At 33.0% G+C, this 13,798-nt stretch overlaps 1 protein-coding gene across 3 annotated transcripts in view; it reads right to left on the bottom strand.

Annotated features, from left to right (window-relative positions):
* LOC126914653 (vascular endothelial growth factor receptor 1) overlaps positions 1 to 13,798 on the bottom strand; it is a 71,301-nt gene that overhangs the window by 28,769 nt on the left and 28,734 nt on the right. For all 3 annotated transcript variants that reach the window (XM_050718855.1, XM_050718857.1, XM_050718856.1), the window contains exons 7-14: positions 12,956 to 13,124; positions 11,354 to 11,477; positions 10,011 to 10,204; positions 4,428 to 4,591; positions 3,733 to 3,868; positions 2,489 to 2,639; positions 2,267 to 2,400; positions 292 to 431 (exon numbers count right to left, since the gene is read on the bottom strand). In XM_050718855.1, coding sequence (XP_050574812.1) covers positions 292 to 431; positions 2,267 to 2,400; positions 2,489 to 2,639; positions 3,733 to 3,868; positions 4,428 to 4,591; positions 10,011 to 10,204; positions 11,354 to 11,477; positions 12,956 to 13,124 — 1,212 coding nt within the window. The remainder of the gene's footprint in view (positions 1 to 291; positions 432 to 2,266; positions 2,401 to 2,488; positions 2,640 to 3,732; positions 3,869 to 4,427; positions 4,592 to 10,010; positions 10,205 to 11,353; positions 11,478 to 12,955; positions 13,125 to 13,798) is intronic.

The raw sequence follows: 13,798 nt of genomic DNA, 5'->3' as shown, positions 1-13,798 counted from the left end.
TCATTATATATATAATAAAAATTATATTGTGTGATAATGTATATTATATATAAAGTACATTATAGAAAGCATAATAATATAATAATTATAAAAATTATATCAAAACAGATATTTCAAAAAGTTACATTAAAATTCACGAGGTTGAAACATCACACTATGCTTTAGTGTAATAATACTTGTAACAAATCCATCTAACACGATATAGGACGGTATATTCATTAGTAAACCTTTCTGAGTATTAACAACTTTTTTTATTCAATAATTTTTAGTAACAAGTTATCAGCCACTTACTCTATACCAAGTGACTAATGGTTTAGGCATTCCACCTACAAAACAGTGCAGTAATAATTCATTGTGACCTTGGATGCTAACATCGACTATAATTTCAGTTCCATTCAAATTAGTTTCTATTATGTAAGGTGCTACTGCGTCTATAAAAAGAAAGAGAAATAAAACCTTAAATAAAAAATCTAATTATTAAAGTATTGGCATTCAAGAGATTCATTTACATATTTACTTGACCCGAAAAAATTGAACTCTCTAACGCTAAAATCCTTTATATAACATACCGCATAATATGCCGAGAAAAATTGCCTATAGATATTCAAATATTTTGGAATCGTCTATATGAATATACTAGTGATGAAATCAAATTCAATATACTTATAAACACGAATAAAATCAAATATTCAAGATTCGCTTCATAGTGATTGAATACAACTTGGATATAATGTTTCGTATTCGATACTTCTTAGCTGATTTCGAACCTCGAAACAAGTATTCGTAAATTTCGAAAATCTATGTGCAACTACTTCATTATTATAGAACCGGAGAGGCATTGTTATTTCATTGATTCTTCTAATAAATTAAAGAAAATTCTATAGGATTATAAACGATCAACAGAATTCCTATAAATTTGATTTGAACGGTGGCACTTGTAACCATAAAAAAAAATGATTTTAAGTGAATGGAAAATTAGTATAAAGTACCCGTAAAGCTTCGAATCTATTCCAACAGTGTTCGATTCTACTTGAGTTTACTTTTCTAATTTGGGTAATAGCCAAAATATTCGTAGAGAGGTCGAATCTGTCGCATTTAGTATATTTGAAAGTATTACTACTTGTTTTATACTTGTGGAGGATTTGAATCTGACTGACCAATGTTCAAGTCTATATGTAACGCACTTCAACTCATTACTAATATGTACACTACTGTTCAAAACTATTTGAACACTTTTGCGTTATTATAAATAAACAGATTCACAATAGTATTTTTAGACACCTTTTATGAATATAAATATGAATATAATATAATATGGGAACATGAATATGAATATTTATGTGTGTTACTTAAAATATTCAGGAACTTCATTAGAACTATTATAAGATTCTATTATCTGATATCTTAATTGATACAATTTGAAACGAGTCTGATATCTTATGTAGAACTTACAAGATACATTGCAATATTACAAGAAGAAGGTAAATAAGTAAGAAATGTTAAAAATAATCTCACTGAATGTTGTTTCAATATTTTTGAGGTTTTTGTGATATATATCTTCTAATTTTCATATATATTTTTAGAGTTTTTATTAATATAATCACGACAGTCGTGTCCCACAGTCTGACTACGGTGGTAATACAAAATTTCAGAATGTTTTATAAATATATGTTATAGATAGAAGTTTCTTGTGGTAAATGTTCGAAGTGTACTTTTGTAATTCAGTGCATATAAAATATACTTGGAATAAAATTCTATAATATAATTTCGGCTTCTGATCCTTACTTGAGGGAATCATATATAACTGATAGATATCGATGAAAACAATGGTCAATTTTAACCAACACAAGTGAGAGAGCAAAAATTGAAATTAAACAATTGATCTTACAAAAACACTTAGATTCAGTGACCTTATGTGACCTCAAGGTGCAAACTATATTCATTTAATATTGGAATCTTAAAATGATACATATATGTGATACACATATTTCTAGTTTTAGCAATATTCTGTGTCACTTACAATTAGTTCCACCTTTTTGCAGATTATAATTATTTGACCTAATTATGTCAAGAAATACAGAATCAATAACAGGAAAACATTTTTTTTTATTGTATTATAACTTTGAATAAAAATATAAATTAATGATATAATAAAATATAAAATAGCAATAAAAAATATAATGGTTCTGATCACATTGTATCTATAAAGTATCTAAACACTTATAGACTATGGTATATCCTTTTCATTATAACATAAAATATTTACCGCGCACTTGAAGAATGTAAGCCATTTCCTCTTTATTACGACATGTGTACATCATTGAGTCATCTTTTGTCACATTTTTTATCTTCAAAATGGAACGATAAGTAAATCGACTTTTGGCTCGTCTGATCGTTGTCCTGGCTAAACATTTAAAAAGCGATTGGTTAATGAACAAATATCCAAAGAACGCTTTTTTTGTTAAAGTACGATTAAAATCAAAGACACTTAATATTTGGCTCGATGGGAATGTCATCCGAATATTTCCATTCGAAATTATCCGTGTAATTGTAAATAGAAGCAGCACAAATCAGTTCCAGATCGTCACCTTCAACCACTGGATCTGTCGGATTTATTATGCCGAAACCACCCCTTCCATCTATGGTTTTAAAATAGAATTTTAGATACAAAGTTGAAAAAATAAGTTAAATACAAATAAAATTATGAAAACAGGAAGGACAAGTTCGAATAATACACAGTATTTAACGTGATAGTATCCAGGATTTTTAATAAATCAATTATAATTAGACCGCGGATGTTCAAATACTTTTATAAAATGCAAGTAGAGAAAAAAGATATAAATAGAAATTTATTGTGTTAATAGAAGATTATAAAAATATATTTTTTATTTTTCATCCTTTGTGCAATACATATTTATATTTAAAAACATATGCAGAGACATACTGCATATTGCGTGTCACATTTATTTCATCAAGTTAATCTAATTTATCATGATTGTGTTAAGTGCTGTGAATAATAGCAATATATAATTAATGTCAAAAATAGACCATTGTGTTTCGAAATAGTATAGTTCGATTTAATTAAATTATTGCGTTCACTATTCTGAATTGTATGGCGAACAAGAAGCAAATGTACAAAAAAATTTCTTAAATTCTGTTATAAACCAATATTTGTAACATAAATGAGCGTTACATTTTACATACAAATGAATGACTAGTCAATAAATGCAAATTTGAGCAAAGTGCTTGTGATTTGCTATAAAATAAACTATACATACTAAATATTGCATCGTAAATAATATTCGATATGTTAAATTTATATCAAACATATGTTGCATATTTTATGCGCATAAATGTCATGCATTTATTGTACATTTAATGTATATAAAAGTCCTCAGTTTGGCTATTACATCGTTTAGCTTTTTATTGCAAAGTTGGGTATATGTTAGATACAAGTTAGGTACAGGTATATGTTATAATATAATTACTATTACTATTATATTATAATTACTGTAATTTGTAATAAAATTAAGGAAAAATAAATATTTTATATATTGTATTCATGGGTTGTTAGTATGCTAACACAGGTAACATTTAATAAAATTTAGCAGACGTGAGAATTATTAGAATAAATTATAGTAAGCAGATCAAATATCATGGACATAAATTTAATGATCCCATAAATAAAATTACAACTCAATTAGAATTATCATTTGAGCAAAGATTACATACCGGAAACCAATACAGTTTCAACTTGAGACTCGCATCCAATAAGGTTACACGCAGTGCAAGTAAGATGGCCGCTCATTTCAATAGTCACCCGCACAGTTGAGCGAAACCTGGTATTCATTCCGCTTTCCGTTTTATTCTAAACGAAATTAAGAGAACTCTTGTTTTGAACTCTCACGACGAAGAATTAATTACTACTTAAAGTAACTTTATTAAATTGTGTAATAAGTGCGTTTAATTATTATTACTATTTGTCTCGTTCGTTTTGTTTAATTATTCAGTTATTTATTTTTCTAAAAGAGTGTCACAGATCGTTACTTTTGCATATAAAGTCAATCTAATTTATTAAATCAAACGGTGAAATAATGTGTAAAAGTTGAGTAAAAGCAAGATCATTAAACAAGATAAGTTATTGAGAAAATATGTTACAATAATAAATATATTACAGAAACTGACAAATCAACAACGCAGAAAGAATTTTTACAATTTAAAGAAAATAACTGTGCTCAACAAATACATCGATTCGGTTGCAAAATCCGATTGCGCTTGTTTTATAACTAGAATTTAACGATTTTTTGCATAAATTTATTCAGTCTATTATTTTAGGCATGAAAGACAACTGAGTAATTAAAAAAGAAACATTCGATTTTGTCTAAATTCTCAGGATAGTACATCAGTTTAAAGAAGTTATTACGTACTTGTAATTCTATGGTGCTCGCGTCTTCATAAGAAGGATAATAAGGACATCTCATGTAACTCCACGTAATGTTTGGTGCTGGATAGGTTGCCACATCACAGGAAATTTCTACCGTCTGATTAGGAGCATAATAAGGCTCTACCTTCAACATTGGCACTGGTTTCACTGAAAAAGATGTTGAGAAACGCTAAGTTGGTATGACCACTAGTTCCTATAAGCTAAGTTGGTACGACTTCTAACGACGTTCTTTTATCTTAGAAGTGGACCACGTATTAATTGCTTAGGCGTATCCGGTGTGATCAGACGTTTTGTACAAGGAGTAGAAATAAAAGGTGTGATAATCAATCCATGTGAATCAGCTTGAATATCAACCCCAACCTATATAAAATAACAGGTTATGGGCCCAGGACAGTAAACTGCGGCAGGAGAGATATATATTTTTTTGAGTTTTGAATTTTTTGTGAAATTATCCGAGGAGAAAGCACACCATGTCCGACCAGGAGAACATGGCCGACGTGGATAAGGAGACGAATCCGATCTTGAGGAAAGGAAATTACGAGTATTGAAGAACGATGACGGAAGCTTCGTTAGTTTTCCTGGACTGCTGGGATGTCGTACAGCCAGGTTTTACGCCAACAGAAAGGATGAAGGCAGAATGCATTAAGATGGACAATAAAGCACGTGCATACATTTTTCGGCGTGTACGCCGCGAGTACCTTGGAGATTAGAACCTTGAAAACAGCAAGGGAGTGCTGGAAGACATCGGAAGATATTCATGGGAGATCCACGCTGATGGACATCGCCTTATGCATGCGGGAACTGGGCACGATCAAACAAGATCCCTAGCACGAATATGTCCGCGTACTGCGGAAGAATACAGGACCTATGCGACAAACTATCCAGCGTAGGTATAAAGATCGAAGACCATGTTATGGCATGTTTCCTTTTAGCCGGCCTCGTGGCGGATCCAAATTACTCAACGTACCTCAGAACAACGAGGATTGATAAGGATCTGAGCGCGAAGATCGTGAAATCCGATCTCTTACTCGAATAAAGAAGGCTCGACGCGGTTGAGGAGTCATCCGAGAGGGGCAAAGCAATGGCGACCAGGAGACAGGGGAAGCCTAAGCAACAATACAAAGATGGCGCAAGACCGAAGATCAGGGATGCACACTATCAAAGGTGTTACAAATGTGGCAAGATGGGACACATATCATACCAAGATCAAAAAGGACACAAAGAGAAGAGAAACCTAAGGGAAAGAAAGAAACAGGAGGATAACAAGAGAGAGAGGGGATCGGAAGACAAGCCGAGGTCCAAGGGACTCATATCGATTTTGGCTTTGTCGTCGATCAGTCACATGAGCAGGGAGAGAATAAGCTACCTTGGCTCAAGTGCCTCGAATCATATGACTCCGGACAAGCATTGTTTTGTGGACTTCACGCCTGCGATGGAACAAATCAGGATAGGCAAGGGACACCTGGAAGTTAAGGGAAGGGGAACGATCGTTGTAAAAATGGCTGAGTCCTGTGGTGGTTGGACGCTATCCCTATCGAACGCTCTGTGGGTGCCTGAGTTAGATGTAAATCTAATCTCGATCAGGCAATTGGCAAAGAAGGGTGTCACCACAGTGTGTACTAGGGATGAAGCTGTTGGAACACACGACGATGGAGACGTCGTACTCAACTCAAAGGTTGGAGACGACGTATATTACTTTGAAACGGTACTTGCTGAGGAGTACATAGCAAGCCTCTCTGTGGAGAATGATCAGGAGGAACCTAGCCAAGATGACGGGGACATTGAGGTCATTGAGGCAAGGGCGTATCGCAAGGGTGCCGCATCGTGGCACGAGATTGGGTCACTTGCATGGAAATGTAATGAGGAAGATCCCTATAAGGAGCGTGAAGAAGGAATTCAAGAAACAAAATAAGCTATGCGGAGTCTGCGTGGAGGGAAAGATGACGAAGGTGCCATTTCCGAAGACAGCCCACCATATGTGCCGGCGTCCTCTGGAGATTGTACACAACGATGTCAGTGGCAGAGCTCAGTGCAGGTCGCTAGGTGTAGGTAACTATTTCGTCACGTTCATTGATGATTTCTCCAGGTTCATGTACGTTAGGATCATCAGCAGGAAGAGCGAGGTATTCAGGTGTTTCAAGGAATACCAGATGGAAGTTGAAGCCTTACATCAGTCAAAAATATGTGCCCTCCAAACCGATAATGGGGGGTGAATATACGGGGATTAACTTTGAGAGCTACCTAAAGGAGAAAGATATTCTGCACAGAAAGACTGTTCCAAGGAACCCTGAGCAAGATGGAGGCTCAGAACGAACAAATAGGACCCTGGTTGAGATGTCTAGATGTCTGCTAATCCAATCAGGACTTCCTGACTACCTGTGGGGAGAAGCTGTGAACACTATGTGCCACATCAGGAACCTATGCCCATCCACCGCTATCGGAGATAAGATCCCACTAGAATTGTGGAAAGGTAAGGGATGCGATATCCAGGAGATCAACAGGCTGAGGGTAATCGGATGCAAGGTCTGGTACCTGAAAAGCTCAGGTGAAGGTAAATTCGACAGCAGGGCGGATTAAGGGATATTTGTAGGTTACGACAGACAAGTCGAAGACCAAAAAGGTAATAATCTCTTGTCATGTCAGGTTCGAGGAAAATGTATTTCCCTATAAGAGCATGAAAGTGGACACAAGGAACATCAGAAAGAGATTCTCCGAATGGATATGGGACGTTGAAGACTTCGAACTTCAAGGAAGAGACAATGCAAGTGATATAGAAGCCCAAAGTGACTGTGAAAACGATGAAGGAGACAGTGATTACTTTCTGGACAACCTAACAAATGAGAACAATCAGGAAGAAGTTGTGAGTGTACCAACTGTACCCAGGAGATCAGCGAGGTTGCAGAAGCCAAAGACGTGCAATAGTTGTGCTCACGTTGCGACAGTTTGTAGGAAGCAAAGTTTATGTGAGTCTGTGAATGTGTACGATGCCCTGAGGGGGCCAGATGCTCAAAAGTGGGCCGATGCAATTGCGAAGGAGCTAGAAAACCTAGCGAATAAGGATGTGTGGAACATAGTGAAAAGATCCTTGGACAGAAACGTAATAGACTGTAAGTGGGTATTAGTTATGAAGAGGGACCCTGATAGGCATAAAGCTAGACTTGTAGCTCGAGGATTCTGGCAAAGGCCCGAAGTAGATTATTCAGAGACCTTTAGTCCAATTGTAAAGCGTAAGACACTAAGGATTTTGCTTGTTACGAACACATTGATCTGGAGTGTGCGTACCTCAACTGTCCTTTGGATGAGGACATATATATGGAGCAACCTGAGTTCTTCAAGGTTCCAGGAAAGGACAGGACTCAGTATGTGTGTAAGCTCAAAAAGAGTTTGTATGGATTGAAGCAAGCAGGGAGAATGTGGTTGAAGTACATAAATTGTATTTTGAGAGGTATGAGTCTGAACTCATGCGTGAGTGATCCGTATATGTATGTGAATGCATTCAAAGATCTCATTGTGGCTGTGTATGTGGATGACATTCTTGTGTTTGGAACAGAGGCTATGATTCACGCGTTTAAAACTAGAATTAAGGAAAAATTAAATGTGAGGATGCTAGGAACCGATACTCAATTCCTATCCGTCCACTTGAGTAAGCCAAACAGTACCACGGTTGTGTTCGACCAATCCGTGCAGATAAGTTAAATGTTGGATCTGTTTGACATTACTCATAAGGCTGGAATGTCAACACCACTAGCCAAGGAGTGCGAGGCTGGTTTTGACATTGTAGATAATGAACCGGTTGACAATAAGTTATACGAACAGGCTGTGAGGCATATAATGTATGTCGCCACTGTAAGCCGTCCTGATGTCGCGTGTGCAATAGGAAAATTAAGCCAAAGATGTGCGAATCCGACGGTGTCTGATTGGAAGGCAGTGAGACGTATTTTTAGGTACCTGTTGAAAACTAAAGACCTAAAGCTAATGTACCAAAGGACAAGACAACCTTTGAAGGTGTTTTGTGATTCAGATTTTGCAGGCTATGCAATAGATAGGAAATCTAGAAGTGGGTATGTCTTCATACTCGCTGGTGGAGCAATATCTTGGTTGTCGAAGAAACAGCCAATTAGATCTCAACCGACATGCGAAGCGGAGTTCGTAGCGATGCAAGAAGCAGCTAGAGAGACTGTGTGGATATCTTTACTGTTAAGGGAGTTAGGTCAATCGTCATATTGTCCTCGTCCATGCAAAATCTTCTGTGACAACATTGGAGCTATTTCATGGTCCAAGGACGAGGTAGTTGCTGAGAGTTCTAAGCATGTCCAAATGCGTTATTTTTATGTTAAGAACTGCGTGTCGAAAGGGATATTAGATTATATCTATATATCTAGTTCTGAGAATGTTGCCGACATTCTCACCAAAGTATTAAATAGGGTTAAGACTCAATATTTTACCAAAGCTATGGGGCTTGTAGAAACTAGCGATCAAAGGGGAGTGTTGAGAAACGCTAAGTTGGTATGACCTCTAACGACGCTCTTTTGTCTTAGAAGTAGACCACGTGTTAATTGCTTAAGCGTATCCGGTGTGATCAGACGTTTTGTACAAGGAGTAGAAATAAAAGGTGTGATAATCAATCCATGTGAATCAGCTTGAATATCAACCTCGACCTATATATAATAACAAAAGATATCAATATAGAGAGTTAACTTCTTTTGCAGATCTTGCTAAACAAAAATTACACACTTATTCGGTTTAAACTGTCTAAAGATTGAAAATGCTCATCGAATGAAAGGAAGAACTTTTCCATAGTATAGTAACAAGTTTAGTAATAAAACAAATGATATTTTACATAAGGAAGTTATACAAATTGTAGATTCTCCTATTTAATTAAAGATTATAAAATCGTAAAAATGAAATCTACCACCTATAATTTCTATCTTTTTGGTTTGTTAATATTATAAAAGTAATTCAGTAAGTAAGAACGAGCTTTGTTGAGCAGTTCTTGATGGGAGATTTTCACCACTCTCTTAAGTTTAAAGAATTTCTGAATGACAGACATTTTAAAGATGATGACGAATTGAAGTTCACATTCAATTATTGGTAGTTAAATAGAGTGGCAATGGAGGATTGCAGCAACGGGATTTTAAAGTTCTTGAACAGATATGATAAATGCATAAATGTAGGGGCTGGTTATGTAGAGAAATAGATTATGTAGAACTGTAGTTTAAAAAAATTTTAAATTGAATAATAAGGTTCGTCGATTATATTTGTGCCCTCTATAAATATTTCGGAAGAAAGAAAAGTTCCAATCGTTCGAATATTGAATTCGTTATAAGTAGTTTTTCAAATTTTGCAAGTATTTGTTTCGAACTAGCTTGTGAAAATTGAATATGTACTTGTCAGAAAGCTAGACGGGCCATCAATCGTACGAGAAATATTCGAACTCTATGAAACAAAAATTATAAGTATACGACATAATTGAACCTGATATTGTGATTGAAGAATATTTCTCTTAATTATTACTACATCACTTCTTTGCCATTCGTGAAATGTGCTTATCCTTGAGTTGACATACCTATTACGTCGAGCGTAAAATTCAGCATTTCGAATTTATCTTGGTTGACAGCCTGAAGAGAATATTCTCCCATATCTTCGATATTTAAATGGTTAATCTTCAGAATTGTAAGGTTAGGTGTCAATTTAATTACGTACTTCGGTCTATCTGAGTCATGCGAAGCTCCAATGATCTCTTCTCCTTTTGTATTTAACCTAGGAAATGTTCAAATTATACTAAAAAATTTAAATAATATTGTGCACATTAATATTCATTCTATTAATACAATGAAATATTGAATAATTGTCCAAGCCTGTGAAAATGACGTTTATAAAAAATTATTATCTATGGTAACATACTTATTAATTATACTAATTCTTAATATATATAATAATATATATAAGGTTAATATATAATTAATATATATAAGTAATGTTTTAAATAAACATTTATGGAGGAAAATTATATTGATAATGTGTGATATTTTGTCGAAATTAATTTTTATAGTACGATAATTAGCTCAGATATTATGTTTAGCATTTATTGAGATGATTGAAAGAAATTGGAATATAACTTTGTTTAGTGATTGTTAGCACTATGACAAATGAATAACAAACATCAAATAAATACTGAATAGAGGGAAAAATGACGATATGTTATTCCGGAAAGTATTATAAGAAATTCAGGAGAGTCGTGGTTATCAATAGGACTAAAAACTATAAAAGTGGTTAAAACGACCAAGTATAAATGTCATAAATTGCAAAAGTACATTTTTATTGCATTATAAACTTTCCTATTCTTTACGGTTTAATTTCTTTTATACAACTTTAATACTTTAATCTTCTGTAGTTCTATAATGCGTGCCATTTAATTCTAGTATTGAAATCATTAATGTCTTTCCAAAGACAACGTCAAATATCCTTTTAAATAAAGTTTGGTTCTATACAAAATTATTCTCATTATTATTAAATTGTGGATTTTTGTGCATTTATTTATCTTATAAAAATACAAAAATGCATAGAATGCATCTAATATAATAGAATAACTAGTAGTTATATGTACTATGTAACTAGTAGTTATATGTACTGATTAGATGTTATTTCCTTAATTACATTAAGAAAATAGTTGCAGCTTGCTAACTACAATTTGTATAAAAGCTATTTGTATGAATAATTATATATGTAAATACACACACACACACACACACCAGCGCGCGCATGCATGCATACATGCATATATATCTGTCCACACATAACGTCAAAAAAATATTTTTCATGTTTCACTTTTTCTATTTGAACATTGCTATTTGGAAGACATATGTTTGGATGTTATCAATAGTGATCCATTAAGCTAAAATTTGTTACCATTTAAGAATAGGTTCTGGATAGGCATGCACGTGTACAACCCATTGTACACTATCACCTTCTCGACGTTGATAATGTCTGTTCGCATCCTGCGCTGTTAGGTTGATAAACTTGTTTTCTGGATCTAAAAATGAATATCCGGAATAGTTTTTGGTACAAAAGCTAAACGCTACATAAGATATATATTTGGTAATTAAAAGTAAAAGATTGTATTCAAATTTCATTTATCTTTTGTATCATGAATCGTATACGAGAATGAATCCAATATGCTACGCATATCTGTATATTGAATTCTTTCAGCCACATTTATTAAAACTTTTGATATTTAGTAAAATTAAGAAGAAATCAAAAATAGTTTTATCTCGTATTCCAAGCAATTTAAAGTGTGATTAATAACATTATTCAACAGCCCACTACCGATTATTACGAATCTGCAAGTAGTTTTTCTCCAGCCCGTCTAATTTTTCAGAAATTTAATTGTGAAAAGAATTCGTATTTTTCAAATTTATACAAATTTTGTGCCGTAACTATAAAAGATATTTTATTTGAGTTTGTGTCGAAAAATTATGTAGACTTTCCTAAGTACTCAGATATCAGTTTTTAATACATTATAAATGTTTGAATATGTTTAAACATTCCTTAAATGTGGGGAGACGTCGATTTTTTGTTACGTTACTTTAAAAAGTAAGAATCTAGTGTAAAATCGAACCACGATAAAGCAAATCTTTACCTTGAAGAAACACCCAAGGAAACATGCATCCAACCAGAAAGCTGAATAGCTCCGCGGATGCGAAATACCGACAATAATACGCAAAATCAAAGCCAAAGCTCAAAGTCTCACCTGCATCACGCTATATGGAACATCGAGCTCTTACTTTTTGAATTAAATTGAAAAGTATCCGCAAAAATTGGTGTCTCTCCATCTTTAATGATAGTTTAAACATTCATGATGTACCGAAAACTATTTGGAAAAGGCTACAGAATCTTCCGACACAAGCAGGAATGGAATATCTTTTATAGTTATACCTGAGAAAATCTGTTGAAATTTAAAAAATAGTTGAAAATCAAATTTCTCAAAATCTAGACGCAATGGGGAAATGATTTATAATCAGAGTGGTAAAAATACCATGAAAAGTAAAAATACTTAATAGCAATCGGAACGATAAAAAGAATTTGAAATTTGTTAAACGGTGTAATTCAGTAACATAAACAAAATATTCGCAAGGCCAGCAAAAGCACATATATAATCGGAAAATTAAATAAGGAGACAGCGAATGAAAATTGATTGAAAATATATCGAATTTTTAAAAATTGCTTTTCTACAAAAAGCATAAAATTTGACTTATTATATTTTCCACTGTGGCCTTCACATTATACTTAATTGCATAGTTGTAATTAAATTAAATTAATTATAGAAATAAAAATAAAAATTGAAATTAAATTAATGACGAACTTGACTTGAATACTATATTTAAAAAGTAGAAGAATACTGCAAACGTTAAAAAATAAAAATAACTGATTTCAAGAAAAAACAATATTATATACAAAACAATATTTTATACAAAATCTTGTAATTGGAGAATTATTTAAAGTAAAACTTACCATGAACCTTAATGTACTTTCTCGTTTTGTTAAAATCATACAAGGATTTGATAATACATTCATACCACCCTTCGTCCTCATCCCTAACATCTTTTATGATCAATTCGGTGGTTGTGCTTGCAACTGGACCAGACTTTTTAGTATAACTAGTAGTATTTATCCTGCTGCTCTAAAATTATACATGAAATTTATTTTCTATGACAATTAAAATTATACAGGAAGTTTTATGATTTACAGTAAAACACTACGGAAGGGTGAATCTAGTTGTAAAAAAGTTAGTCAAAAATATGGAATGCAATCTTTTCATACGAGGCTTTATTTGTGTAAAAATTCTCTTGGAAGATGTTTTCGATATGCTCTCAATAAATTTTCTCCTTAACTAATATAATGAATAATGAATTGTTGAATTGATTAATATTTCTATATATATTTATGTTTATTGTATCGTGTAATAGAAAGTATATAGCTAAATAGAATAGCTTTTTATATTTTATATAAAAAATGTTATATTTAAAAATAAAATTTTTTTTCTATTTGTAAAATAATATGAATGTAGTTAAATATCACTGATTGTGTTAACATCATAATTTTTTCTATCATTTTAGCAGTCTTCTTACCCTGACTTCTAGTTAAGAAATTAAATAGGTAATCAAGATAAACAGCTTATCAAAGTAATTCTGTAAATTTTGTCAATTACAAAAACCAATTCTAATATTGCATATTGGTTTCTATAAATCAATTTTATGATGATTACAAGATGTAAAATTATTACATTTCGATTTATCCGTAATTTATGGGGTCACATAAAATTAATCGTATATTTGTAAATTCCAAATATCATGC

This window comes from Bombus affinis, chromosome 3 (genome assembly GCF_024516045.1).
Source record: "Bombus affinis isolate iyBomAffi1 chromosome 3, iyBomAffi1.2, whole genome shotgun sequence".
Taxonomy (NCBI): Eukaryota; Metazoa; Arthropoda; class Insecta; order Hymenoptera; family Apidae; genus Bombus; species Bombus affinis.
The sequence above is the reverse complement of the archived record's forward strand: the minus strand, read 5'-3'. Positions and strand labels throughout refer to the sequence as shown.